At 48.9% G+C, this 27677-nt stretch overlaps 1 protein-coding gene across 1 annotated transcript; it reads right to left on the reverse strand.

Moving 5' to 3' along the window:
• Positions 1 to 421: 421 nt before the first annotated feature.
• Positions 422 to 26589, reverse strand: LOC115394280 (calcium/calmodulin-dependent 3',5'-cyclic nucleotide phosphodiesterase 1A-like). Its single transcript, XM_030099563.1, has 19 exons — positions 26505 to 26589; positions 23456 to 23506; positions 21098 to 21254; positions 19066 to 19179; positions 18460 to 18642; positions 17265 to 17331; positions 16301 to 16417; positions 15145 to 15285; positions 13464 to 13564; positions 13058 to 13183; positions 12855 to 12956; positions 10525 to 10645; positions 8096 to 8177; positions 7340 to 7435; positions 4804 to 4974; positions 1956 to 2072; positions 1595 to 1846; positions 763 to 1371; positions 422 to 477 (listed from the first exon to the last, which is right to left on the reverse strand). Exons 1-19 carry the CDS (start codon positions 26587 to 26589, stop codon positions 422 to 424), a joined length of 2748 nt encoding a protein of 915 aa, XP_029955423.1.
• Between the last annotated feature and the right edge of the window lie 1088 nt (positions 26590 to 27677).

Genomic DNA, 27677 nt, shown 5'->3' on the forward strand with positions numbered 1-27677 from the left:
TACTAAAACCTATCAAATTTTGTTCTGCTTCACTTTCACAGAGTCAGCCTTTGCAGAGAGAATATTCACATATGTGGCTATGATCTGGTGGAGGTTTAGAGCTGCAGCTGGATTTTTCCAAAGAGATGATCATGTTGAAAGTGTCTTTTTTTTTTCAGGCGAGACTGAACATTTTTTTTGTACTGTGTTCCATCTTCAGTCACACTTAACCAGTAACAAATGATATTTACACATTTGGACAAATCTTACAAGTGTTCATTTTATAATGAGACAGAAATAACTCATAGACCTTGTTATTGCAGTTTTCTACTATTTTTATTTTGGGTATGTCATTTTCAAGTGAAGACTCTCAAAAATAGTCTAGGGCTTAAAGGGTTAAAAGTCCTGCTGTCTTCAGTCGGTGGTGGACCAGATCAGACGTTCAGTCCGTGTTCAGTCGGTTCTCAGTGGATCCACCACAGTCCACCACTCGGGACTCTGGAACAGGTCCAGAACACTCAACAGAACACAAAGAAAAAATAAAACTTCCATGTGGTTCCAAACGCTCCTCCCTCTTCCTTCAACCAATCAGAACTCTGGCAGACACAAAGCATCTCTGCTATGTCTTCACTACACTTGCTGATGTAGCTGATGACAGAATCTGTTTTCCTGTCGGTCTGTCTTCCTCCCATCATGTGTTGCTGCCTCTCTGAAGACGTCCCAGTGTGTGGCGTCCAAACAGTGCTGCAGTGCCGTTGCTGCTTCCTGTAGCCTCATGCTGACCTCCCTGACCCCTGGTCTGTCCCGCTTCACTCTGGGTCTGCATGCTGGACTGAGTCTCACAGTTCTGTGAAGAGTTTGGAATGACTGTGGTCACATTTCCATGTCGGTAGAATTCAGAAGGAACAGATGTGAGACTCTGCTGGCTGATGGTGATCGCTGGGAAGGACACGGCGTCTGGGGAGGACACGGCGTCTGGGGGAGGACACGGCGGCTGGGGGAGGACAAGGTGTCTGAGGGAGGACACGGCGTCTGGGGGAGGACACGGCGTCTGGGGAGGACACGGCGTGTGGGGGAGGACACGGCGTCTGAGGGAGGACACGGCGTCTGGGGGAGGACAAGGTGTCTGGGGGAGGACACGGCGTCTGAGGGAGGACACGGCGTCTGGGGGAGGACACGGCGTGTGGGGGAGGACAAGGTGTCTGAGGGAGGACACGGCGTCTGGGGGAGGACACGGCGTGTGGGGGAGGACAAGGTGTCTGAGGGAGGACACGGCGTCTGGGGGAGGACACGGCGTGTGGGGGAGGACAAGGTGTCTGAGGGAGGACACGGCGTCTGGGGGAGGACACGGCGTCTGGGGGAGGACAAGGTGTCTGGGGGAGGACACGGCGTCTGAGGGAGGACACGGCGTCTGGGGGAGGACACGGCGTGTGGGGGAGGACAAGGTGTCTGAGGGAGGACACGGCGTCTGGGGGAGGACACGGCGTGTGGGGGAGGACAAGGTGTCTGAGGGAGGACACGGCGTCTGGGGGAGGACACGGCGTGTGGGGGAGGACACGGCGTCTGAGGGAGGACACGGCGTCTGGGGGAGGACAAGGTGTCTGGGGGAGGACACGGCGTCTGAGGGAGGACACGGCGTCTGGGGGAGGACACGGCGTGTGGGGGAGGACAAGGTGTCTGAGGGAGGACACGGCGTCTGGGGGAGGACACGGCGTGTGGGGGAGGACAAGGGGTCTGAGGGAGGACACGGCGTCTGGGGGAGGACACGGCGTGTGGGGGAGGACAAGGTGTCTGAGGGAGGACACGGCGTCTGGGGGAGGACACGGCGTGTGGGGGAGGACAAGGTGTCTGAGGGAGGACACGGCGTCTGGGGGAGGACACGGCGTGTGGGGGAGGACACGGCGTCTGGGGGAGGACACGGCGTCTGGGGGAGGACACGGTGTGTGGGGGAGGACAAGGTGTCTGAGGGAGGACACGGCGTCTGGGGGAGGACACGGCGTCTGGGGAGGACACGGCGTCTGGGGAGGACACGGCGTCTGGGGGAGGACACGGCGTCTGGGAGAGGACACGGCGTCTGGGGGAGGACACGGCGTCTGGGGAGGACACGGCATGTGGGGGAGGACACGGCGTCTGGGGAGGACACGGCGTCTGGGGGAGGACACGGCGTCCTCCACGTCAGCACTATGATACGGAGACAGCTGACAGCCCCCCTGGCAGGTCGAAGGGTTCCGGCAGAAGCTCTGTATGCTGAGAGCCGCCATGGAAAGAGAAGCTGGCACCATGGCCTGCTGCCTCCGCTCCATCTGCTGGGTGGAGCGTTGGCCCCTCCAGCTGTTCTGCGGCTGTGGGGGGGGGGGGGGGGGGGATTACTGTTTACTGTACCAGCCTGGACTTCCAATCTTATCAATAACACGTAAGAAACAAAGCAGAGAGTCAACAGACAGACGGGGAGTCACAGGACTGAAAGCCTCCAGTTAAAGCTGCTGTAGGCAGGATTTTGCTAGTCAGTGCTAATGTTTCTGTGTTTTCTTTGGATTAAATGTTAGAGTATCCATTGATAATCCTTTAGGAGTGTAGTATAACTGCACTACTGCCAGGGCGCAGCGTTTCCATCTGTCTCTGTTCTGAGCTGAAAAGGAATCTCCACCGCTCCCGGTATTTTTGACCCATCAGAAGAGCCCCTGAGGCTCTATCCTGATTGGTCGAGGGGCGGCGCTTCAAAGCTCTGCTTCTCGTGAACGCGCATGAGGAAGTCCAGGCCCACATATTGACCTGCCTCGTCGGACATAACATCATCAAAACACCACAGAGGACACCGTCTGTTTCTACTGCAATTTTTAAAAAAAGGCTTTGACCCCAGGCCGCCGTGAAAAGGTCACAGGTTTGAAAGAAAGTGAAGCTGGAAGCTTTAAGTTTCTGCCGGCCCCACTCGGCACCCCGAGGTGGGCACGACTCCGGGTTTCAAATCGCCATCTTGGATGGGTCAAATCGCCATCTTGGATGGGTCAAATCGCCATCTTGGATGGGTCAAATCGCCATCTTGGATGGGTCAAATCGCCATCTTGGATGGGTCAAATCGCCATCTTGCGAAGGTAATCCTGCCTACAGCACCTTTAAAGAACAGATTACAGACCCTGACGAGAACAGATTCACTGAGCTGCAAACGACGAACACAGCGGTGAGACAGACGTCCTCTTGAGGAGCTGGGGATGAAATCAGTGAATAACGGCTTCAATAACTGGCTCTGTCATTTCCTGCGGCGGAGGGAGATGCACTGCAGTTTTCTGGCTCTGGCCCTTGCATCAATAGGTCGGGCCTCAGTGACCTTTGACCTGATGAGCCGGTAGGCGCTGGCACAGTAGCTGGGTCTCTTGTAATAATGGATCAGAGGACAGTCCGGCTTCACCTCTGCAGAGACAGAAAGAAGAAACAAGCCAGGGTTTTGAATTAGTCTTTTTGACATCGTTGTTCTCTCAAACGTGTGAAGAAGCTCCGAATTACAGAGATCAGATCAACAATCAGCCAGAAAGTGATCATCTAACACTAAAACAAAGCAACTGGGGAAAGAAACGATGATCAGAAAGTGGAACCAAGACAGGTGAAAATGCATGTGAAGCCAGGGAGACAGCAGAGGTTCAGGATTCAGACTGTCCTGTTTCCACAAACACTACAGGAAAACAGAACCGCTCTGGATCTGTGCCTGAAACATGAATCCTGATCTTTCACTGCTCCAGTGAGTCCGCGGTGACGAGTTCTGCAGTGTGAAGGTCAAATGCCTGCAGAAACCCACCTGGACTTTTGCTCCTGTCCAGCTGATGCTGCTGGTCCTGCTTCACTGTCTCCACTTCATCTGCTCCGTCCTCTTCTGTCTTCAGCCTCTCAAGTTCTGTGTTTTGGGAGTCGTCATGGTTCTCCTGGTTCTGCTGCTGGTTCTGCTGCTGGTTCTCCTGGTTCTGCTCCTGGTTCTGCTCCTTCTTGTCATTGTCTTCCAGGTCTGTCACCACACACACATGAAATGCATGCGAGTTTCACTTGCTTTGCACGGTTAGTTTAAAGGGACTTAAGGCAAGATTTGTGAAAACCTACACCTGCATTTCCAGTTTATTCAGTGCTAACGGGTCGTGAAGCATTAAAAACCTAAATAACAGGCCAATCCGCGTATCTGACTGTTGCCTTATACAGTCTGTGTGACAAACAATTTGTTGCAGTTCGGGGTCCGAATTTCCTCGTGGGGATGTGACGTAAATTGACGCTGTATGCGCGCTACTGAACAGGAAGAACATGGCCGCCGTGGACGCGAACTCAAACACTGCATCCCTGGTGCAGTGCTGTGAAGACGGACAGTCTGTAAAAGCCTCAGTAAGCTTCCCCGTCGCAGCGACGCCGTTCCTACGCCGTGTACGTAGCACCTTACGCAGCACCTTACGCAGCGCCTACGCTAGGGCTTGCTGGAAGTGTTAGTGCACGCTCCCGTGCCGCCTTGGCTGGTGGCTGCAGTTCCCCACAGCGCCTATCGCGGCAGCACTGAGGTAAATTTGGTAAAGTTGCCTTAAGTCCCTTTAACTTCAGTTTGAAAATAATTCAACCATCTAAGGACAGAGGACAAAAACACTACGCTGACAACGCTTCCGACTGTACTGCATTCACTCATAACCTGGGAACAGGTTCAGACTCTCCACACAGGTTGTTTTGAGTCAAATCTGCCAGAAATATACCAACCAGTCCTGTTCTACGCTGTCCTTCTCAGCTTGCATTTGAAAGGAGGACTCGTTGCAAACCCTTACAAAGTTCTCATTGAATTTGAATCTACTCTACATTCCACACCTTTGGCCTGGGCTTTCCACTTCTCTCGGTTCTTCTGGATTTCTTGGTTCCATGTGCCCTTGAAGCTGTGGAGGTCCACGGTGGTCAGCGAGCAGCTGACCTCCGAGCCGCCGCTCTTCTTGCTGGAAGGTTTCCCCTCACTGCCGCTCCTGCTGCTGAAACCAGAGGAACAAGGAGAGCCCAGTGAATCCTGGCAGGCAGACGCAGCCGGACAGCCTGTCATGGTCGTATCAGGACAACTGAACGGTTCCTCGTTGTATCGGGGGAACTGCATGGTTCCTCGTTGTATCAGGAGAACTGCATGGTTCCTCGTTGTATCGGGGGAACTGCATGGTTCCTCTTGTATCAGGGGAACTGCATGGTTCCTCGTTGTATCAGGGGAACTGAACGGTTCCTCAGGAGGAACCCTGGCAGCCGTCCGACCACGCCTCGGTCCTGCTGACGCTGCTGACAGCAGCACTACAGGTGAAGTATCCAACGCTCCAGTTTTCCAAAGACTCGAGGGACATCCGCTCCTGCTCAGGGTTGGGGTGTAATGGATTACATGTAACAGCATCATGTAATCAAGAAACAAAGAAAAAAAAGTAAGTGTAATCTGTTACAGTAAATAAAGAAATGTAGAATCTGGTTGCAGGTATAAAAACTTGGAGGACTGGGCGGGATTACATTTGAAAACCAGATGGAACATTCCAGACATGCACCATCCAGACACTGCCATACTTTACGGCACAAACCACGTTCACTGGTGAAGTAATCTAAAAGTAACTGAAAGCGATCTGGCACATTACTTTTGTATTTCAGTAAATACAGTAATTAGTAGTTCCTGATTGACAGGTAACTTGTAATTGTAACAGATTACATTTTTAAAGTGATCCTCCGAGCCCTGCTCCTGCTCTGATAATGTGGTGACCTATAAGATATTCGAAGTGTTTCACAATTTGCATCAACACAGTCTGATGAAATCTGAAACACTGGTGCTGCTTTTGAAATGCAGGAAAAGAATTTGTAACTGTCACAGACAGTTTGGAATCCAGATGTTGGTTGGACGGATGTGCTGCTGTTAGCGCTGGCGTGCTGCGCTGCACACAGCTTTCAGTTTTATGGGGTGATGTTCCATCAGCTCCTGATAGGATGGTAAATGTTAAATGTTTTGGTTTTTTGTTTGTAACTGAACTGGCATGTACCAGGCATGATAGGACGAAGACTGAAACTGACAGAAAGAATCCACTAACTCTGAACCGAACTCAGTTTTTCCAGCAGATGACAGAGATCCTGGAACCCAACACCACCATCAACACCATCAAGGAGAGAACATATGATGAATACGGATGATGGAAATATTGTCTAACTTTGTTTTTTTCTCATTTCAGAAGTTCCAGCATGTCAGAGGGAAGAAATTGGCTGACAGATTGTAGCATTTTATCGAGGATATAATGTTGAATTTGACACTATTTTTTGGATTATGATGAAGAATCTGTTTAGGTTATACAAGGTCATGGTTTAATTTGACAGTCTGCCATGGTGATTCAACATCAACAAAGGTTCAGTTTGAAACTGATGCTTCAAGGTTTTTACAATAAAGCAGAAACTGACTTCATAAAACACAAATGTGCAGAATGTTTTATACTGAGTGCTCAGACTTATGCAGTCCACTGGAGTGGATGTTTATGTAACTTTAGGAAAAAATCATGTTTTTGAAGAAAAAAGAAATGACCAGAGAAGACTAAAAACACTTAAAAGAATGTTGACCAAGGCTTACATGAGTCAAAGTTTTGTAGTGCAGCTTAGAAGTGTCATGCCCAGGTAACACCAGCCAGTACAGTGATCAACACTCTTCACAAGCCTGTGAGTGAGTTTAACTCACCGTCCACCGTAAAACCGGCGCTATGTCGCCCAACTCCCCTTCTCTGCTGGTGTCTTCGTAGAAAGGAGCAAAACGTATTATTTGGCTTTCAGCTTCAAAGATGAGTGTCTCTTCATCAATTGCTGTGCTTGTAAGTGTGGATCAAGTTAATGAGGCTGGATGTGAGCCCTTTGAGGTCTTTCAAAATAAAACTAAATCTCTGAATATAGGGGCACAAATATTTGTAGTTTGACAATAGTTTATTAAAGATTATTGCACAAACTATTTGGTGCAATAAGTATTATGTACAAATATCTCTAAACTTTTCAAATGCCTTAGAATGTAAACATTTGACTGATACACTGGATTTTATTTTGAAAATGTGGATGTTGCCGGCGTTCTTTTTCCTGTTTGGTACGATTTGATCTGACGGATCAGGAAATGGACTTGATCTAAATATTGGCGATGGAGCGGATGAAGTGGAACGGTGCGGATGAATTAAAAGCGTTTGCTGCCGCCGCCGGCGGAGCGGACCCCTGCTGTGGAATGAGCCGCTACAAGAGGGATGCAGGCACCGAGGCTTCCACCAATCACTGAGTCTGGACCTGACATCCCTGAACATCGCACCATGACTGCTGCCTGACGGTCACAGAGGAATGGGAGTGTGGGCAGATCACCTGGACTGGTTGACGGCAGCCTGAGATGCCTCCTCAATGAGCGGTGTCACAATTTTCTCAATCATTTCTGTCAAGACAGTGAATGTCGGCTCCACAATGAAGTCAATGAAGCCTGCAGGAGACAGAAACCACAACAGATTAGTTCACAATGCCCGCTTTTTCAGTGATACCTCTTAAAACTGAACACAGGCCGGAATATGAGACACTCAGGCTGAAATTCTTTACTCTCCACAAGAGAACTCAACCTTCCTTTCACCCTTGACTTGAGAGTAGTTTTATGAAAGAAATCCTCAGGTGAAGATACGAGCTGACCTCAGCCGACAAGCATGATGAGCAGGTTATGTGTTCGGCTCATCGAGCCTGAAACCATTCTGGAATTCATTTAAACTCGCTAGGGTCAAAGGTCATATTGTCTTTAAGCCTGGAGAGTGCCAGAGTGATGGACAGATTCAAAGTTCAGCTCAGATTTCACCCTGGAGAGTTGATCGGGTACAGAATGTCATTTTCTGTGACCAAACCTCGAAACTTTTCCTTTTACAGTTTATGCTACGAAGCTTCCTCAGTTCCTCAAACGACATGAGCTCAAATAGCTGAGAAGTAACTCCTGATGGCACAGAGACAGCTCCGCTCAAAGCTACTAACACCTGCTTCTTTGATCCATCTGCTGCTGCCGACCCTGGCTTTACGGCCCACACACTTCCACCTGGACCCCGCTGCGTGGGACCGGAGGCGAACGCCGCCTCATGTGGTCCTCTGTGTTTGGTTGGCTTACCGATCTGTGACTGGGCCACCATGGTGGATTTACGGTCACACAGAGGAGAGAACGGCAGACCCAGCTCTGCTTCTTTATCCCCCTGAAAATACAGTCAGCACCACGTCAGCTAACGCCAGCAGCATCCGGACACATGTCTGGTTGTTTAATATCAGAAACCTTACGCTGTGTTTCCTCCGGGCGCGACGCGAATTTTCCGCGCAACGCGATTGCATACAAAGTCAAGGTAATTACGCGATTGTCGCTTAATCTTGATCGGTGGGCGCCGAGCGGCGAGAGTTTCCAGTGAAAATTTGCTCGCTGTGCATCGCTCGAGTTGAAATAATTGAACCTTGCATGCGAATTCGCTTGTTGACGCACCAGGACATCCAGTCAGCGTCCTCCTGACGGCCCTCCTCCAGGGCCGGAGAGACGGGATGCCGCGGCGACCAGCGAGGGCTTTTTGCATATGTACCAGTGATAAAACTGGAGCGTCTAGCGCGGTGGGATTTCATTTGTCGCGCGAATGAATTTGCGTTCAGCGCTTCTGGTGGAAACACAGCGTCAGCCTGAACACTTTCAGGGGACATCGGGCCGGGAACACTGAGGATAAATCTCTGGACAGCAGGACGTTTGTTTCTCTTCTTTATGTCCTCTCAGGCTTGCCACATAAACACTTCAACACTTCCAGTTACTTAAGTTAAGCTCAGCCTGTCTCTCCAGCTGCTGTGAGTTCGGCTGAACCTGTAGAACAGTGAGAAGGCTGCTTGTAGGCACTAGTTACTTATGCTAAATCTGCCCACCAGGGTCTTCATGGCTGATAAAATTAGTGTTTGAGTTGGTGCTGCTAATTTAGTATCTGTATAAGAAAACTAATTACTTACAACTCTGACCTTAAAGCTGCTGTAGGCAGGATTTTGCTCGTCAGTGCTAATGTTTCTGTGTTTTCTTTGGATTAAATGTTAGAGTATCCATTGATAATCCTTTAGGAGTGTAGCATAACTGCTCTACCGCGAGGGCGCAGCGTTTCCATCTGTCTCTGTTCTGAGCTGAAAAGGAATCTCAACAGCTCCAGGTATCTTTGACCAATCAGAAGAGCCCCTGAGGCTCAAACCGTGATTGGTCGAGGGGCGTTCGTCGCACGTTATTGTGGGAGGGGCTTAACTTGCGTAAGGGCGTGATGTCAGAGAAAACAGGACAGGATTGGCTGTGCTGGGTTTCAAATCACCATCTTAGATGGGTCAAATCGCCATCTTGCTTAGGTAACCCTAAGCAAGATGGCGGAGATGCGGAATCCTGCCTACAGCACCTTTAAATAATCATGATTAACTGCATCGTTTGTGAACTTGTAATCAACACACAAAATCACCAATTTAATGCACAAACATGTCTTTATGTGAATCTTTTATTGTAAGTGCAGCAGTTTCCCATCAGAAAACACTAATATGGAATTTGAACCATCCAACAAGTTGAAGTTGAGTTGCTCAAAGGAAGGCCAGTCCCAGGTTCTCTTTCGGTGTTAAACAGTCCTGAACAACAGGAGAATGTTTGTCAGATTTTCAAGCTTCAGATGAAGAATCTAATCCTCATATCTCCCCTGGACTGAACAGGGAGGGAAATCTATGAAGTCTCAATGACAGGAAAATGAGTTATTCCTTTTCTTCAAGCCAGTGTATAACCTTAACCCTAATACTGTGATTTAACGCATTTAAAAGAAAAACAAAATCAATGACAGTCCTCCTTTAATTAATCATGATTAATGCGATTAAAACTCCTAGCACTGATTTGAGTATTTAAAGGGCAACTCCGGTTTTTTGACACCTGGACCTTATTTCTAGGTGTGTCCTGCTCATATGCTCACTCAGACAGACATGGTGCAGCTCGGAGTCCTTCAGAAGTTATTTAGATCCAACTGATTTAGCCGGCAAGGAAGTTTCAGCGTGGGACATAATCTCTGCAAAATCACCCCATTTCAGCTGTATTTCTTCATCCATCGCCAGTGTTATCATAAAGTCAGCTCGTCTACCGTCTTCAGGTGGGTCAGCTGACTAGAGATTATGTCCCGTGCTAAAGCTCCATTGCCGTGGCCTCCGGTAAGTGTGGCTAAATCGTTGCCCTTTAAGTATGAAATGAGGCTTATGTGTCTTTCAGATTTTCCATATAGCATTGAGCTAGTCTGCTTCTGCCTGTAGTTTGTGCATTTATACGTTTGCGTTCTGATTGTATACAGTGATTGTTAAATGTGCCTTTCATTGTTAATCATTGTTGAACATTTTAATGTTGAAGGTGGATGTAATTCAGACTGTGACCTTAAGCCCTCTGATTTCTGTATTACTGTTTTACAATAATTCTCCTTTAAATGGCTTCAAACTCCGTCTCCTGGACTTTCATTGGGAAATTGTTGAGCTGTGTGATTTCTGGGACACACCCTAGTGAGGGCAGAGCGGTACCTGTCTGAAGAACTCCTCCAGCAGAGAGGCCGTCCAGCGGTGGTGCAGCTCCCAGCGTTTGGCAGGGTGGCTGATATCAGCAGTGTGAAGCAGCAGGGACAAGGCCTTGGGTTTGTCAATGCTACACACACACACACACACACACACACACACACACACACACACACACACACACACACACACTTTAGGCAAAGATCCAACCCAATGCCGATCAGCACCTCCTCTGGTCCTCTAGTTAGATGGAATTTCATTCACTCTTCTTTCAGCTCCTGATGTCATTCTGCCGAATCACCATCAGATCCTGGTGATTTCGTTCATTTGAGTTTTCCTATTGCGGTTTTTAATTCTCTCTCCGTTATCGGTCAATCACTCTTTATTATGTTTTCATGTTGTGCCTTCAATCATTATTATTCTGTTCCTCATTTAATATTCGTGATTCCATAGAATCCAAAAAATGATCTGTCCCAGCTGTGCTGCACTCATCTTTCTTAGAGTCTGGTAAAATGTTTCCAGTGCTCCCAGTGGTTTGCTTCGTTTACTTTTGATGTTTTTGTCACTGGATCTTTAATTTTGTGAATTTTGTTTTGTGCTGATTTCTTTTTAGTTTCCAAAACAGAACTTTCATTGATTTAGATCCACCTTTATTGCTGAAGAAACTTTAGATTTTTCTTAATTTCATACATGGTCAAAATATTCATTTGTTACTCGTTTTCATTATTTCCTCCAATAAATCCTGTGCTATTTTCTTTTTAACGTTCTTTCTGTAATTCCTTTCATTTATTTGGTAATTCTCCCAATTTCTTGCTTCTCATCTTTTTTTTATTGGAGGATATTGCTATAATTTTCCCTCTCAGAACATCCTCGATGGCATCCCATAAAATGGGAGGGGATTCAAATGGGGTCCAAATGGACCTGTGTTCATTTTCAATGTGATTTTGTTCTGGATGAGGGTTTCTTTGCTGTATGTTTTCAAATTGATTTTTTTTCTGATTAAATATTTGAATTATCCTTTTCATATGTTGTTTGTTATCCGTACAGGTGTAGAATAATTTTATAATATTCTTTACATCATGCTTATTATATTATGTTATTTACTATTGTTCATGTAATGCATGTCTCTGTGAGTTATAGTAGGCTAGTAGACACAGGCGTAGAAAAGACATGTATCCTTTTTCTGTTCGCCAGCCTGCCATGTTTCATTTTTACGGCAGCCTCTTGGCAGCTGGACAGTTTGTTTTTTTAAAGCTAAGACTTTAGGTCAATTCTCTCTCTGTCTCCCTCTGGTGTAAATGAGGCTCATTGGATAAGAAATGTGACACTGATTTGTTGCACAACACCTGGCATTTGGGAAGACTTGATGGAGACTTGATTGAGGCAGAGAGGGCCTCCCAAGGGGTCACGGACATTGACCTTTGTAGGGAGGGGGGAGCAATTGTGTCTTGACGAAGACTCAACTAAGACTCAACGAATGGTTTGAACAATTGTGTCTTGACGAAGAATTAATTAAGCAGCAACGAACTCACAAGAAATAGTATAAATAGATGGAGCGGAGAGCGATCGGCGCGTCAGTTCTTTGGTCGGCCTGGCTGCCAGGAGGTGTTTTTGGGAATAAAGTCCTCCTTTTGCATTCTGACTCTGACTCTGCCTGATTTTTCTGAGGAGAACTACGATGGAAGACTTCAAGAACCAAGAGTGGATATACTTGAGGATTTTACGTTTTTTCTGGAATATATGTTTGTGGGGTTTTTTGCACCGTGACTGGCCTAGGATACTTTTTAAATAAAATTCCACGACACAGGTCATCATTTTAGTTTTCCCCTTTTTCTAAATGACCATGACATTGGTTTGGTATCATTATATCAAGTTTACACACATGGGACCAAAAACAGCCACTTATCTAATTTGATTTTTCTTCATACTGTAACAATACTTGGCTTCAATTAATCACTTTAGCACTTGTTTGGGTCAATATACTTTAACAATTGATATTTGAAACATCTTTATTTGTCATGTTGTCACAGAAAAATGATCCCTTTTGAACAGAAAACCCCAGTATTGAACTGCATCTAGAGTAACTATTATGAGATGACTAACCAGAATAAAACGCAATGGATCACGTCAAGACTTGCCGTTGAATCGACAATCAGAGCTATACTAAAACAGCACCAACTAGTGGACCAACATGAGAACTGCATGGTTTTCAGGTTTCTGTGTGAACAGACGTCGTCGTCAGATTGTTGCCATACAGGTAAAGTTTTCTGAATGGAATATACATCATTGTGTTTTCAGATGAAGTGTTGTGACTTGAGTGGGGCTGCAGCTGTACTCACGACTCAGGCTGTTGCAGATAGTTCTTCATGGCTTTAATCTGCTGGAAGTGGCAGGACATGTCAGTGGCTAGCACCATCTCCACCACCAGGTTCCGCAGTTCCCTGAAAGATTCCCGCTGAGTGGAACTCGAATGGAGCATCGTGATTCATTCTAGTCTTGCTGCAGAGCCAACGTAAAAGCTGGAAACAGTGTCTCCTCTCACCTCCAGTCATCTCTGGAAAGATTAGACAGCATATTCATGTCGTCCTCTTGCAGAAGACGATACGCGGCGCTCACATGGTGGTTCTCCAGGACAGCGCGGTCGTTGTACAGCAGGGCTTCATGTGACCTGAGGACACCATGCAGACAAAACCTCCTGTTACTGTGTAGAACATGCAGACATGACTCAAACTGAGAGAGGTGTTTTGCTTGTTGTCTCGTGTGCGGGAGCAGCTGAGGATTAGACAGTGCCAGTATAACGACACCAGTATTAATATCAGCCTATATATTAGAATACATTTGATAATGTTTAAGATGAACATTTGAAAACACACTGAGGGATTCACACGGTTTAATGGATTATTTTTTGCTTTATTTATGAAGGTCTGAGTCTTGCTGTAAGAAATTACCTGGTCTGTATGTGGAAGTTATTGGTGGTCCCAGTGTGCTCGTAGTCATGGATGGCAGCTGCAAAAATAATCGCAAAGATCTCCAGCTCTGTTAGCCAGTGCTGAGGAGGGGGTGGGGGCAGAGAGACGAGGACAGAGAGAGATTTACCTTTTGAAAACACTTGAACTGCATTTCAAACACGGCTTAAACTCTTTAAAAATATTGTTTCACATTCACAGCATAAAAGAACAAAAAATTCTCATTGGCCCTCGTCTATCACTCTCTCTTTGAAACTACTGCAAATCTGAGCCCTGAGCTCGCCGTGCGACGGGAGTTTACCAAACGTTCAGACCTCACCCACCGCAGCGTTGGGTGTTGATAAATGCGGAGGCTGAAATCGATCACTAACATGTTACGCCCCAAAATATTCATGGTTCAGAATCCGCCCACTGAGGGCAAACACAGAAAAGGAGCAATTTTGGAAAAAAGAAACTTTTCGGAGCTGGAAATGGATCCTGTCGGGGCTGAGGTGGAGGAGAATCAGGATGGGTCAGACAGGAAGCCAGTGAAGACGGGACAGGACAGCGTGATGTGGGTGTTGTAAAAAGAAAATTACAAAAGTACAAACGGGAGGAAATGAAAGCATGAATGATCAGTTCCAGGGCGGACTTGCAGTCTTCTGACCGCAGAGAGATTTGTCAGATGATAAAAACGGTTTCTGGTCAGCTGACAGCGAGCTTCGAACCCCGAGCTTCCTGAGGAGAACCACGTGGGTTCTGATGTGGAGGGGCAACGATCCAAGGTTCTGATTGGTTTGACTCATATAGATTGTGCTGCTTCAAAAATGAAGTCAGCTGGTTGGTTAGCTGGTTAGCCGCCGCTTTTTCCAGGATTTTGGACATAAAAAAAGTTGTGAAATGGACCTGTAGTTTTTAAGGATCCGAGTTGGGGTTTTGAAGAATGGGGTTGACCACAGCATGTCTGGGGGCCGAGTTCTATTGGTTATAATCTAAAGAACAGCAGTGTCACAGACAACGTGGTGAAAGTGGAGTAGACACAGTGTGAGCAGGGCTTGATGAGGGATCATCCTGCAGGCCGACAGGAGAGGAGGGGCACCAGGATACACTCTTTCATGGAGATTTGATTTTAGTCCTGCTTTACTGCACTTTGTTCATAAAGAAGCTGAGGAGGTGATTCCACTCCTCTGGCGTGAACACATGAACCTGAGGAGCTGAAGATGCTATGAGAGCCTCCGCGGTGTTAAACAGGATGAGAGGGTTTTTCTTATCGCAACAAATAAGATTAGTGAAGCCGGAAGCTTAGGCTGCTTTATCATTTCATTCCACTCTGTGATCCTTTCTTTCAGGTGGAGTCTGTTCTCCTCTCATTTAGTGGTTTCCCACAGATCTTCATCTTTCTTGCAGCATCTCCTAAAAGCACAGATGATACCATTTATCCACGGACAAGTTTTTTCTCTGCGTCCCTCCAGTTTTCTTTAGTAGCTGCCACAGTGCTGGAAAGAGTCAAGCCATGGCTCCTGAAAGTCTTCATAAATGAATCAACATCATCAGAGATGTCAGAGTGAGAAGTTTATCCATATCAAACAGCATGAGTGGAATGCTGGAGGCGCTTCCCAGGATGTGCTCTGAGCTGCACCAGTGTCTGCCGGCTCTTCTTCTTCATGAGCGTAGCGGTACCTACCACCATGCCGGTCTTGAGCAGCAGGTAGTGGATGGTCTGAGTGACGTCTGCCGCATGCACCAGGTTATGGTAGGGATTCCTGTGTTTACTGTAGCCGACCTCCAACGAGTCCACAAATGACAGCAGAGCAGAAACTGGGACCTGCAAATACAAGAATACAAGGGAGCAGCATGACAGGAAGTCAGCACCAAGGAGTCAGACAGGATTACTTCACTGTGAAGAGTCACTGCACATCTCCCTGGGACAGACGCTGGGCGAAAAGACAAGAAAAGAAAAGACACAGTCATCCATCGGAAGATGAGGAGTGAACTGAAGGGGTTCATTATTACTCCCCCCCCCCCACACAGCAGGGAAGCTCTGAACATGCACTGTGGTTGGTCAGGTGCCGACTGGAGGCTGAGGTCACCATGTCAGCAGAACTGCAGCTGTAAAACCTCACCCCAGACCACCAAATCCTCCCATCAGACCAGGACCAGAGCCTGAGGGCGCCTTCCACGTGGATCTACACATCCTCTCTTCCCTTCAATGCATCTTCCTTCCTGGGAGACACAGCTGATCGGCCGCTGCACGCCGTCTCCCCAGCATGAGGAGGATCTCCAGACAGACCCAGACTGGATCTCTCCTCTTTCAGAAAGGTTTCCACGAGCTACAACCGGGCCGATCTGGCTGGTTGCAGTGAGTTTTATCTGGCTGGACTGTCAGCAGATGCTGGACGAGTGCTGCCACTCCACCAGAGTGGTGTCCACACCTGGGTCCGCCCTGACGGGGGGACCCCTGGACAAAATGTGTGCCGCTGCCTCCTGAACAAGCCCTGCTTCAGGGACTCCACCGACTGTTGTAGGGTTGGATGCATAGAATGTGGAACTTTGGATACGACGAGTCGGTCTCAGAATTCTCCCACAATCAGAATCACGGCCAGTCACTGTCACCTGGTCCAACGATCCAGTGAGAGGGATCACTCCAGACCTTCATCATTTCCACATGGATACGCTTCATCATCATCTTAACAACACGTTCAGTAGGACTGATGTGGTTCTATGGTCAGATTCCAGTTCATCTCACAAGACTGTGAAATATGTGACATTACCTTGCTATTGTGCGTGTGTGTGTGCGTGTGTGTGTGTGTGTGTCATCTGGAGGTGACCTCTGAACTCACCTTGAAATGATTTATGACGTCGTATCTTGTGAGAAGCTCATAAAAAACAAATTTCAGAGCGTGGTCTCCACTGGCGTCATTCAGAGCGAACACATCGAAGCACCAGGTGTCTGCATGCTGCAACACAAAGGTCAGCAGTGACTCCTGTCAAAAGAAATCACACTAGCCACGGGTAAGGTTTACATTGTTCTCCGTGTTCTCCATTGTTAATATTAGAGTGTATTCTTCTGTGTTCTCCCACTGGAAGAAGTGAACAGTGGGAGAATTGGGGAGAACATCTTCGATAAATCATGTTATGTTCTGGATTAGAGAACACTGAGGACGTTCTGCTCTGAACTACAGGACACTGAGGAAGTTCTGCTCCAGAGCTGTGGAATAAAGAGAAACTCAGTGATCAGAGTTTGTCTGCTTAGATTGTCCCATCACTTCATATTTTACAGTTTATGTAGTTAGTTACATATTAACATAGTCAACCATTTTCTGTCGGCGTTCCTTCCTGGCTTTTACCTCAGCAGCAGCAAGTCCACCTCTTGATGTGGACCTGCTCTGAGCAGCACTGGAAAACCCTGCTTTGGACTGCAGGACTGATAACCTGCTTCACATGAACACTTATCAGGGAAGGATCAGGTGTGCAGGGGAGAACAGGTGTTCGATACGCTGCTGATTCGGCAGGTTTTCCCAGGATGTGAAGTCCGTCATTTTCATCATCAATACACTTCAATTGTGAAATTTGGAATCCAAAGTGAAAGTCCAGAAAATGACATTGTGTGATATTTAAAAATTGATTTCCATTTTATTGCATAAGTGTGTGTTACATCAGAGGAACAGAGGTGATCTATCAGTCCATCCTGCTGCCTCTGGGCTCAACGCTGATCTGTGGCGTTACTCATACATGAGGCAGGTCAATGAGTGTACAGAAAAATCAGTAAAATGAAATGGAAATAAAAGAAGAAGACGTCGGTACCTTGAGGACAGCAATGGCATTTGGAGGGTAACTGAGACAGGCATTATGGGATGTCCGTCTGTACATCCTGTGGACAAACACACAGCAGAGCACAGTGTCAGACCGTCAGCCTCCCTGTCCTCCTGTGTGTCGGTTCTCCCTGTGGTTCCACCTCTGGTTCCTCCTCTGCCGGTCTGTCAGGTATCCTGTTGTGGCCTCAGCCTCCACCCTGATGGATTGGTTAGTCTGCCAGGTGATCTAATAATCTGTGTCAAGTGCACTCCTGCTGTCCTGGTCTGCCTCTGTGACTCTTCACACCGAGGGCTGAAGTCAAAATAACCAAACATTCAAAACAAGGGAACCGATGTAAAAACACCAGAGCACCAGGTTTTCAATGCAAGTTATAAGTGATAATATTTAGCAGAGTAACTGGAACTCATTTAAAATCGAAGCAATCAGACACTGCGCTCCACCTGCTGTGACTCTCTCCGTGGTTCTGTTGGTAGTTTCTGATCTACCTCTCGATTTGGAGTGGACTCCTGGTCAGGTACACCTGGGTCCTGCTTAAACTTATAAACATCTATAAGTACCAGTTAATAAATCCCGCTCGTTGTCAGTGCACGCCCACATAAACGAGGCCCCGGCTCTTTTTCCATTGTTCAGGGAGTCAATATTGTTCTTCAGCTCCTGCTGGTCGTCCTGCTTCAGCGCCGGGTTCGGGAGCGTCAGCATGGAGCAGGGATGGCGCTGGACTGAACGGAGCTCAGTTCTTGGTAAAACCCTATTTCTTCATGAGACTTGCCAAATGCCCCACAGCCTGTCCTTCAATGAACTGCTGTGCCAACGATTTCTGTGACTTTTCACCACATTCAGAATAAATCTGTTTCATAAACAGTCTTGATAGATGAGATGAGAGTGAGTTATTAAGTTTGTGTTTTGGAGCTGGTCCTTTGCTGTGAAGCTGCATTGAGGCTTGTTTGGTCCAGTATTGTCATTCTGATTCAGCCTCTTGTCTGTCATGGCGTCTGAGAGGACGGCCTGACCTTGGCTGACTCCAACATTAAAAAAGTCTGCAGGACTGCTTTCTTTCAAAGCCATGCACTAGTTCCTTCCTGTTAAATGCAGAATAGAATCACAAATCCCTCCAACGTAAACTGCAGCGTGGCTTCAGAATGTGTTGGTTGACGTCGATTAAAAAATAAAAGTCAGTCCAAACCTCTCCACAAAAATCCCAGCCTGCACGACGTGGACGATGCTGCGGAAGCGTGGCTTGTCCTCGTTGCGGCGCACCACCAAACCCCTCTGGCGGGTGAACGTTGAAGCCAGCCAGTCACGGACTTCCACCGGCACGGAGTCCGACTGGATGTCGCTCAGCTCGTCCTCGGGATCCGCCAGCCGCCTGCAGGAGGAGACCCGCGTCACTCCAGCTCTCAAAGCTCCGCGGCAGGGCGCCTGAGGGGCATCCTCCCCGGAACCTCAACAGCTGGACTGAAGGCTCAGTCACATTCACACTCACGGGACATGTTTGTTTTGGGATGATGGGAAATGAGATGATGGCCGCTTTCTTCAACGTTCAGTGTTTTAACATTCTGAAAACCTCGTCCATTTCTACCGTCATCCCAACAACGGAGTCAAAAAGTAACGCCAGCGATATTCAGTGTCGGCTCATACAGAAGGGCATCGAGCGACTCTTCAATACACTGATCATCGAATACCGGAGAATTTCCTCTGGATCAAGTCGCTCAGACAGGATTTGACAGTAGAATGTTTGCCTCCACTTCTTCACAGTGAGTGTTCGTACTGAATCACGCCGAAAGCTGACCTGCTCTCCTCCATGTACAGAGACTCGAAGACGGACGCAGCGTACTCCAGGCTCTTCTTCAGCTCCGCCACCGACGCCTCTCCGCGGTCCAGCTGCTTCACCAGACACCGCAACCTGCAACACATCCGGACGCCATGCTCTGAAAACACAGGCAGCTACTGGAACGCCACCTCTCTTAAAAACAGCTTTGATTAATATATGAATATTATAAGTACAATGCATGTTCTGATTCATTTTGAAAAATTTAGGGTAAAAAATAATCAGATTACTGTCTTTAAGAATAAACTCTGACTGTCTTCTGCCTGGTTGAAGGTAGATTTACAGTTGAAGGAGAGGCCATCCAACAACACAGTCATTTAACAAACAGGACATCGAAGGGCTAGACCTGGAGAGGAACTCACAGGTTCACTGACTCACCTAAAGTCAATAAATAAAGAACGAAATGAAAGAAACATTCAAATGCAAAATGCGAAATGTAAAATCCCATTAAAGCACAAAGAGATGATAAGTAACTAAAACCAGACCAAGCTTCTGATAAATACTGAGATAAGAACTAAAACTCAGCTGCACTGAAACGTATTTAAAGAACAGCAGGAATGAAGCTGTTCCTTCAGTGTGTAGCCTGACATCTGGGACGTCTGAATCATCGGGGGGGAGGAGGTGAACTCTCTGGTCAGGGGTAGGAGGCATCTTTAGAACAGATCCGTTGGAAACAGCTGAAACGCTGGTGGTGGTCTGTCTCTGGCCAGATTCACAGGAGCAGCACTGGAGTTGTGGCGTTTCAGTTGCTGTACTTCTGGTTCCTGTATGTTTTTACACCGTCCACTCAGAGCGTTGATATGGCCACGGATTCAAGGAGAGCTGTTAAAGCGATACTTCAACTTTTTGGCAAATTGGCCCATTTAGCGCATTTCCTTAGTCATTTGAACAGCAGACTGACTGTTTTTGTGAGGGCGAGCTGTTGTCTATCCAGAGGTGAGTCGGGGAAAGTTTTCAGGACAGACACGATGGAAGTGAATGGCATTTTTGGTTCTCCTCATCAAACTCATCAAATACACAATTCAACAACCCCAAAACACTTTGGTGGACACGTTATAATCCACACATTCACTACGCTGTGAAATATTAATGCAACATGACCAGATTGAGTTGTTTATGCGAAGATTGCTAAGACGGAACTACTGATGTCCCTGATGCCCCTGATGCCCCTGATGTCCCCAATGCCCCCGATGCCCCCGATGCCCCTGATGTTCCTGATGTCCCTGATGCCCCTGATGTCCCTGATGCCCCTGATGTCCCCGATGCCCCTGATGTCCCCAATGCCCCTGATGCCCCTGATGTCCCTGATGCCCCTGATGCCCCTGATGTCCCCGATGCCCCTGATGTCCCCAATGCCCCTGATGCCCCTGATGTCCCTGATGCCCCTGATGCCCCTGATGCCCCTGACGCCCCATATCACATCAGAACAGCACTGCTCGTGCCGTCTGTCCACTGCTGGGGCACTATGCAGGGTTTCCTCTTCGTCTGGACGAGCAGTCATGTGACCTTCAGCTGATGTGACATTAAACGTTCAATCAGATCAGAGATGAACTAAATCAAGCTGAACCCTGAAGAAACTGATAATAGCCTGTAAAGTGTGCTGGTGCATGCTGGGTAACGGCTTCCACCCTGTCCTGAGCTCTAAGGGCTCTCAGCAATCAGGAATCCAGGCACTCATCTCGTCTGTTTCCACACTGCACAAGAGGAAACTCATCAGCTCAGTCGTCCTGCTTCCTGGAAGCATCACATTCAGCTGTTTGAACAGAAGGACCGTTCTCCTCAGATCAGGACAGAACAGCACTGTGAAATCTGAAACAGGAGAGAGAGCGAAAACTGCTGCCAAAGATTCAGGCAGAGTCTGGATAAACCCTCAGCGAAGCTCTTCATCGGGGGATGAAGGACCTCTCCACTGCTCCACCTCAGGCTTTTCCTCTCAGTTTTTCGTTCTCTCTGCGGTAAGAAGAGGTAAAAGCGTCCAGCGCTGAGCTCCTGCCTGACTGCAGCCTTCTCCAGGGCGTCGGCAGCATCAGGACCCGGCAGCTCCTCGTCCAGGATCTCCTCCGCACTGCGGGGGTCCGCGGGAGGTTTCCGCTCCGCGAGTCCGGCCACAGCTGTGACGGCAGTGCCCAGTGCATTCTGGGAGCGAGAACCTGAGGACCCAACACAAGGCGAAAACGTTACTGCCTGATTTTGTCCCAGAAAATACATTCATGTTGGAGGAGAGGAGAAACAGCAGGAGTCTGGACCAGACTGGGTGTTCCAGGACGGAAACGGTTTTCCTGTTAAAACCTGAGACTGATTCCAGTCCTGAGCTGGACCTCAGAACAGAAGCAGTCCCAGAATCCTCCTCGCCACACCACATCACAGCCGTGCTGACTGACTGAAGACACCGGGACTGCCCGGAGAACCGGGGGTCTCCCGGTCTGGGGCTGAACAGCCGATGTCTCCAAACTCTGGACGCCCGTTTCCATGACAACCATTTCCAGTGAAAATGCTAAACATTCATGCCATTTCAGGAGTGTGTTTATCTGACAGTGGAGCTGGAGCCAGGGAAGATGCAGCTTCTGAAAACAGCTCCCAGAGGGCCATGGTCCTGGTCCTGGAGGGCTGCTGTCCTGGTCCTGGTCCAGGAGAGATGCAGTCCTCTATGTTTTCGATGCTCCCTGCTCCAACTCGCCTGAATTTAGTGAACACTTCATGGAGCTCAGCAGAGCCTGAGAACCTGAGGATGAACCAGCTGAGTACGAGGTCTGTTGAAGCGAGGAACCCGGCCCCCCTCCAATAGGACTGCAGCCTTCCAGGACCAGGAACAAGGTCTTCCAGGACCAGGGATGTCCTCCCCGATCTGGATCATTCCACCAAGAAGCCTTTTTTTTTTTCCTCCCTTGTCCGGTTCAGCAGCTGAGGCGTGCAATATTGTATGATTGTAGCCTTTTACTATCCAAACAGATTTTAATGTCAGCAGCAGGACGAGACTGAGTCTCCTCCTGCTGCTGCCTTTATTTAAATATGGCATCCGGCATGGCTGAGGACAGGACTGGGACGGAGACGCTCAGAGAGCGAGAGACAGAATAAGAGAAAGATAAAGAGGGGGGGGGGGGACAACCTATGTACAAATTCACAGTACAAAACAGTGTTGTCGACGCACCACACGCAACCAAGAACCATCCCAAACCCCAATCTAGACAACACCAAAACAGAGCCGACAACCAGCACAAAAACTGACAGAACCATACATATACATATATACAATCTTTTTTTTTTCTCCCCTCCTGAAGAAACCATAGTAGTGAACAGACTAGTAACTAGTAGTAACTAGTAGTAACTAGCAGTAAACTCGGGGCGTGCATCAAGAGAGGGCTACTACAGATCACCATTAGTCTAACCACCACAAGAAGACAAGGTAACCCAGTATGTGAAGAGTGATTAAGGATCAGCGTGATCATGCAAATATGATGGTGATCGTGATCATGCATATATGACCTCTGACCCCTGAGAAGGCCAGAAGCAGGCCAGAGAGGCCCTCAGAGCCCAGACAGCCGGCGGTCATCACAGAGCCCGGATCCAAGCCGCCCCCCCAGGCAGACGCCCCCGCTCCGGTTCAGACATGGGGCAGAGGAAAGCCCCGGCCGGGGACCCCGGCAGTCCCGGGGCCCGGGCCCCGCGGAGCCACGACCGGCAGGAGCCGGTCAGAGCCGAGAGCCCAAGGCCCAAGAGCCCAAGAGCCGACCCCCCACACAGGCGGAGGGCCATGACCCCCCCAGGAGAACCGGCCCACACGGGCGGCTACCCACCCCAGGCCAGTACCCCCCCCAGCGCTCCTGCCACGCACCCCGAGATCTAGGGCATCACCCCCCCCCCCCCCCCCCCCCCCCCCCCCCCCGGCCCCCGACCTACCCCTCCCACCCTGTCCTCTCCCACCTCACTCCCCCCCGCCCCAACCCAACACTCACACCCACTCACTCACACTGACACACATACACACACACACACTCACACACGCATACACTCATCCCTAAACCAAGCACACTCACATTCTGACACACTCACACGCTAGCAAGCACGTACACACACACACACACACACCCAAACACACACACACACACACAAAGTCAACCCTACCCCAAACACACTCACATTCCCACGTCATCCAACCGTCATGTCCTGTGGGAGACCCCCCCCCCCCCCGGAAAGGCGAGGGAACACCGAACCCCACATCCATGGCCCCCCGCCACCCACAACCGCCGCCCCCACCCTGAAGCCTTTAGGAGGAGTCTGGTCTGGACTGCAGTCCCTGTTCCAGAGTTACTTCGCTGGTCTGTGCAGGAGTCCCAGCGGGGGAAGGACTCACGTGAGAAGCGAGCCAGAGGACGAGGGACGTTCTCCTTGGTTTCATTGGCGACTGTGGAGGAAAGACATGATACAGTGACTGAGATGTTTGAAGATGTTCAAAAAGATCTGACAGTAAACCATCAATCCAAACCAGCCTCAGACAAACACTCCAGTTTACTGCTGCACATCTGCAGGCAGAGAGGAACAGCTGGACGACGGCGAGGCCGGCCTCAGATCTGGACCAGCAGACCGTGATCAGCTGTTCTCTGGTACAGACTGTTTCTCTCATACACCATGGTGAAGGTCCTGGTCAGCGGCGGAGGGGTGTGACAGGAGGTGCAGTGGAGGACTGAGGAGGGGGGGGGGGGGGGGGGGGGGGGGGGATAAAGAGGAGGAGCAGGAGGAGGACTGAGGGGGGGGGGGTAAAGAGGAGGAGCAGGAGGAGGACTGAGGGGGGGGGGTAAAGAGGAGGAGCAGGAGGAGGACTGAGGAGGAGGAGGAGGAGGACGAGGAAGAAGAGGAGGAGGAGGGGGGAGGAGCCACCTCACACTTCATTAGTGACCATCATTCTCAGTTCACACTGATTTCCACCAGTCATCATCGCTTCACACACTTTCCCATCACACCTGGTTTCCATAGAGACTGCAGTCAGTTTACACACACACACACACACACACACACACACACACACACACACACACACACACAGTCCAGTTTGTTTGAAATCTGCCAGATGTGTGTGTGTGTGTGTGTGTGTGTGTGTGTGTGTGTGTGTGTGTGTGTGTGTGTGTTTCATTGTGTTGAGATGTGAAGCCTCCAGCTTGTGGTGAAGGTCCTCTCTCTGGTGTTCTCTGGAGGAGTGTGTGAGGAGTGTGTGAGGAGTGTGTGAGGTGTGTGTGAGGAGTGTGTGAGGTGTGTGTGAGGAGTGTGTGATCACCATCAGCCCAGGACCATCAGGTCCATGTTGGTATAAACTTGGACCTGATGGTCCCTGTCCCTGCATGTCCTCCACAGCTCCATGACCTGACCCTCATCACATCTGGTCCGGCTGCTGTGTGCAGATGTGACACCTGGGAAGGTTCCACACGGGCCAAAGAGACAGATTGTTGGACATTAGAGGACTACAGTCCAGCTGTCTTCTCTGAATCTGTCCGTCTCTGAAAGAAGTGCCTCTTCAGACAAATCCATCCCAGCGATGTCCTCCACAGCCAGCAGGAACTTCTGAGAACCATCCAGGCCAGAACTCTTCAGCCTCAGCGAGGTGAAGTGAGGGACGCATCAGTCCTGCTGTCTCAGGAGGACTCATGCTGACTGCTGGTCTTCAGGGTCCGGGTCTCTGCTCTGCTCGTCCTCTGAGACCTCAGGTCCACACTGCTGTGTGCTCATGTGTCTTCGTTCTGATGTTTCCACTTTGCCTTGTCTCATTAGTGTCTCTGTCTCCGGAGACCTGAGACGCTTCACCTGTCATGTCTCTCTGGTGTCTCCAACGTCACTTTTGTCTTTTGTCCACTCAGGATTTATTACTCAGTATTTCACTTCCTGTCGCCTTCAGTCAGTAGCAGCATGGACACCGCGGTGAGAGCGTTCAAAGTGTTCTCTGTACAGAGCACGCAGAGAGCAAGACCCCCCTCCAGGAGAACCCCCCGCTGTGGAGACCACATTGGATCCCCCAGACTCCAGACAGCTCATGAAGGCTCTGAGAGGTTAAAGGTCACAGACCGTGGTTCCCCCCTAAAGTCCTCAGGAAGTGAAGTTCCTCCCTCTTATCCCAGGAAGCTGGAACCTCAGGGCGTGGTTCTGTGTTCCGTCAGGATCTCATCTGTGTGACTCCACTCAGTCCTGTCTGCTGTCCTCCAGGGACTCAGTGTCCATCAGGACACTCAGCGGGGGACCGTCATTTGGTGCAATCGGCTCCACATACGATGAAATCTGCGGGATGTGTTCACTTCTCTGCCAGAAAGTCACACTTAGAATGTGGAAGCCCCGCCTCCTTCCTGAAGTGACTTCCTGTTTGGGAGGAGCTAATGAAAGCTGACAGAATGTCATCAAAATAGAAAACTACAGATCAGTTTCGAAACTATTTCAGAGGTTTTGTCATGTTTGAGGTGTCTGTGGCTGATCTGATTCAGTGTCATAAGCAGAGAGGAGGGCACGGCGCTGAAAGCTCTGCTGCCTGGCAGGCTGTTCAGCCTCTCATCGGATTTTTAAATCCTAACTAAAATCAAGTTATCTGATCACTTTACTGAGTAAATTCAGATTTTCTCAAGATCTTAAGCAGGAATCCAGGCCCGGTGCTTAGGGAGGAACATGTGATCAGTCTGGGTGTCCATTCCACTGTATTTGTTGAGAAGGCGCCACTGAAGACACGGTAATATGGAGGCGCTTCAGAGAGAAAGCCACGTTTGATTTTAATAAATCACTGGAACGCTCAAAGGTTCCAGAAGGATCGCTGCACCCTGGTCTCCTTACAGACATTAGCGTTTGGGTTCCAGCCTGGTGGTAAACGCAAAGATAAATCCAATCTAGCTACACTGCAAGAAAGTAAAGTCTTGATGGGAACAGAGAACACATCAGGAATGTGTTCTACGAGGAAGGAAGCTGCAGATGGCAGGTATAGAAAGATATTACAGGTGAATGAACATATCCTGTTCTCAAACACACACGCACACACACACACACACACACACACACACACACACACACACACACACACACGTTTGTACTTATATCGTTGTGAGGACATTAATTGACATAATGCATTTCCTAGCCCCTTACCTTAAGCCTAACCATCAAAAATAAATGCCTAACCCTAACCTATGCCCTAAACCTAACCAAAACCTAATTGTAACCCTAAACCAAAAACCAAGTCTGAACCCTCAAAAAGGTCATAAAAGGCCTGTCAAAAAGTGAGGCAAAAATGTCCTCAGTTTCCAAAATGTCCTCACTCTGTTGGTGAAAAACAAATTTTGGTCCTTACTTTTGGGTATGTACAAGAACACACACACACACACACACACACACACACACACACACACACACACACACACACACACACACACACAGTTTACCAATGGTGAAGCTGAAGCCATCAATGCTGAAAGTGGCACTCCGACACTTTTTGAATCCTTGTTTTCTGGATGCTGGTTCTGTCATGGTGGCTGCTGGTTCTCTTCAGTTTTCCTGAGACAGATCACACTGAGCAGAGCAGCAAACACACTCCTCCCTCTGGACCGGCTGTAACCTTGGAGCTGCTCCCTGCAACTAAAGCTTGCTGTGCTCAGTCGTCACTTCATCAAGCCGCCTCCTGCTCCTCCTCCTCCCCCTCCACGTCCTCTTCACCCCCCCACCCCCCCTCCACCTCCTCTTCACCCCCCCACCCCCCCTCCACCTCCTCTTCACCCCTCCCCCCCACCTCCTCTTCACCCCCCTCCCACTCCTCCTCACACCCCCACCTCCTCCTCCTCCCCCTCCCTAAAGGCCTCTGCCATGTCTGCAGCTTTCTCACTTAGTTTCTGTCTGTGAATTCTGAGAAGACATTTTGATCTGAACTCATCTTGTAGAGCTGACATGCCTGGAGAACCGGACACAGAGGACGCGACAGTCTTGAGGGCTGTAACAGTGCATTAGAACAGTTGTGCAGGGTGTAACAGTGCATTAGAACAGTTGTGCAGGGTGTAACAGTGCATTAGAACAGTTGTGCAGGGTGTAACAGTGCATTAGAACAGTTGTGCAGGGTGTAACAGTGCATTAGAACAGTTGTGCAGGGTCGCTGGAAGCTGTGTTCTTTCAATTGAAGCTAATTTAATTGAGTCGTTTTCCTGTTCAAAGGAAGCACATGATGATCTTGTGATTCCTGGAGTTCTGTCTCTTGCCTGTGGACTGGACGAGTCTCAGTGTGGGACAGAATGCCTCCAGCCGCCTGGTTCTTCACGGTTTCCCTGCTGCTCTGCTGCTGTCAGTGCGGGGCCGGCCCTCTCCATGCTCAGTGTAAAGTGCAGTGGTACGTACGCCTGGCTTCTTCTCTCGTTCTTGCCTTGTCTCCAGTCAGGACTTTTCCTTTGGGGACCTTGAATTCATGTCTGTTTGAAGTGTTCTGTTTGGTCAGATGGAGCCTCTGCAGTTCTGGATTTACTATGAGATTTACTGTGTGACTGTCAGTGACCAGACCTGCATCAACAGTCTGTAGGATTGGAAGCACATTCTGCTCAGATCCCTGCTGGAGTGTCCTGTACGCAGAGCTA

The sequence above is a fragment of the Salarias fasciatus genome, chromosome 9 (assembly GCF_902148845.1).
Source record: "Salarias fasciatus chromosome 9, fSalaFa1.1, whole genome shotgun sequence".
NCBI lineage: Eukaryota > Metazoa > Chordata > Actinopteri > Blenniiformes > Blenniidae > Salarias > Salarias fasciatus.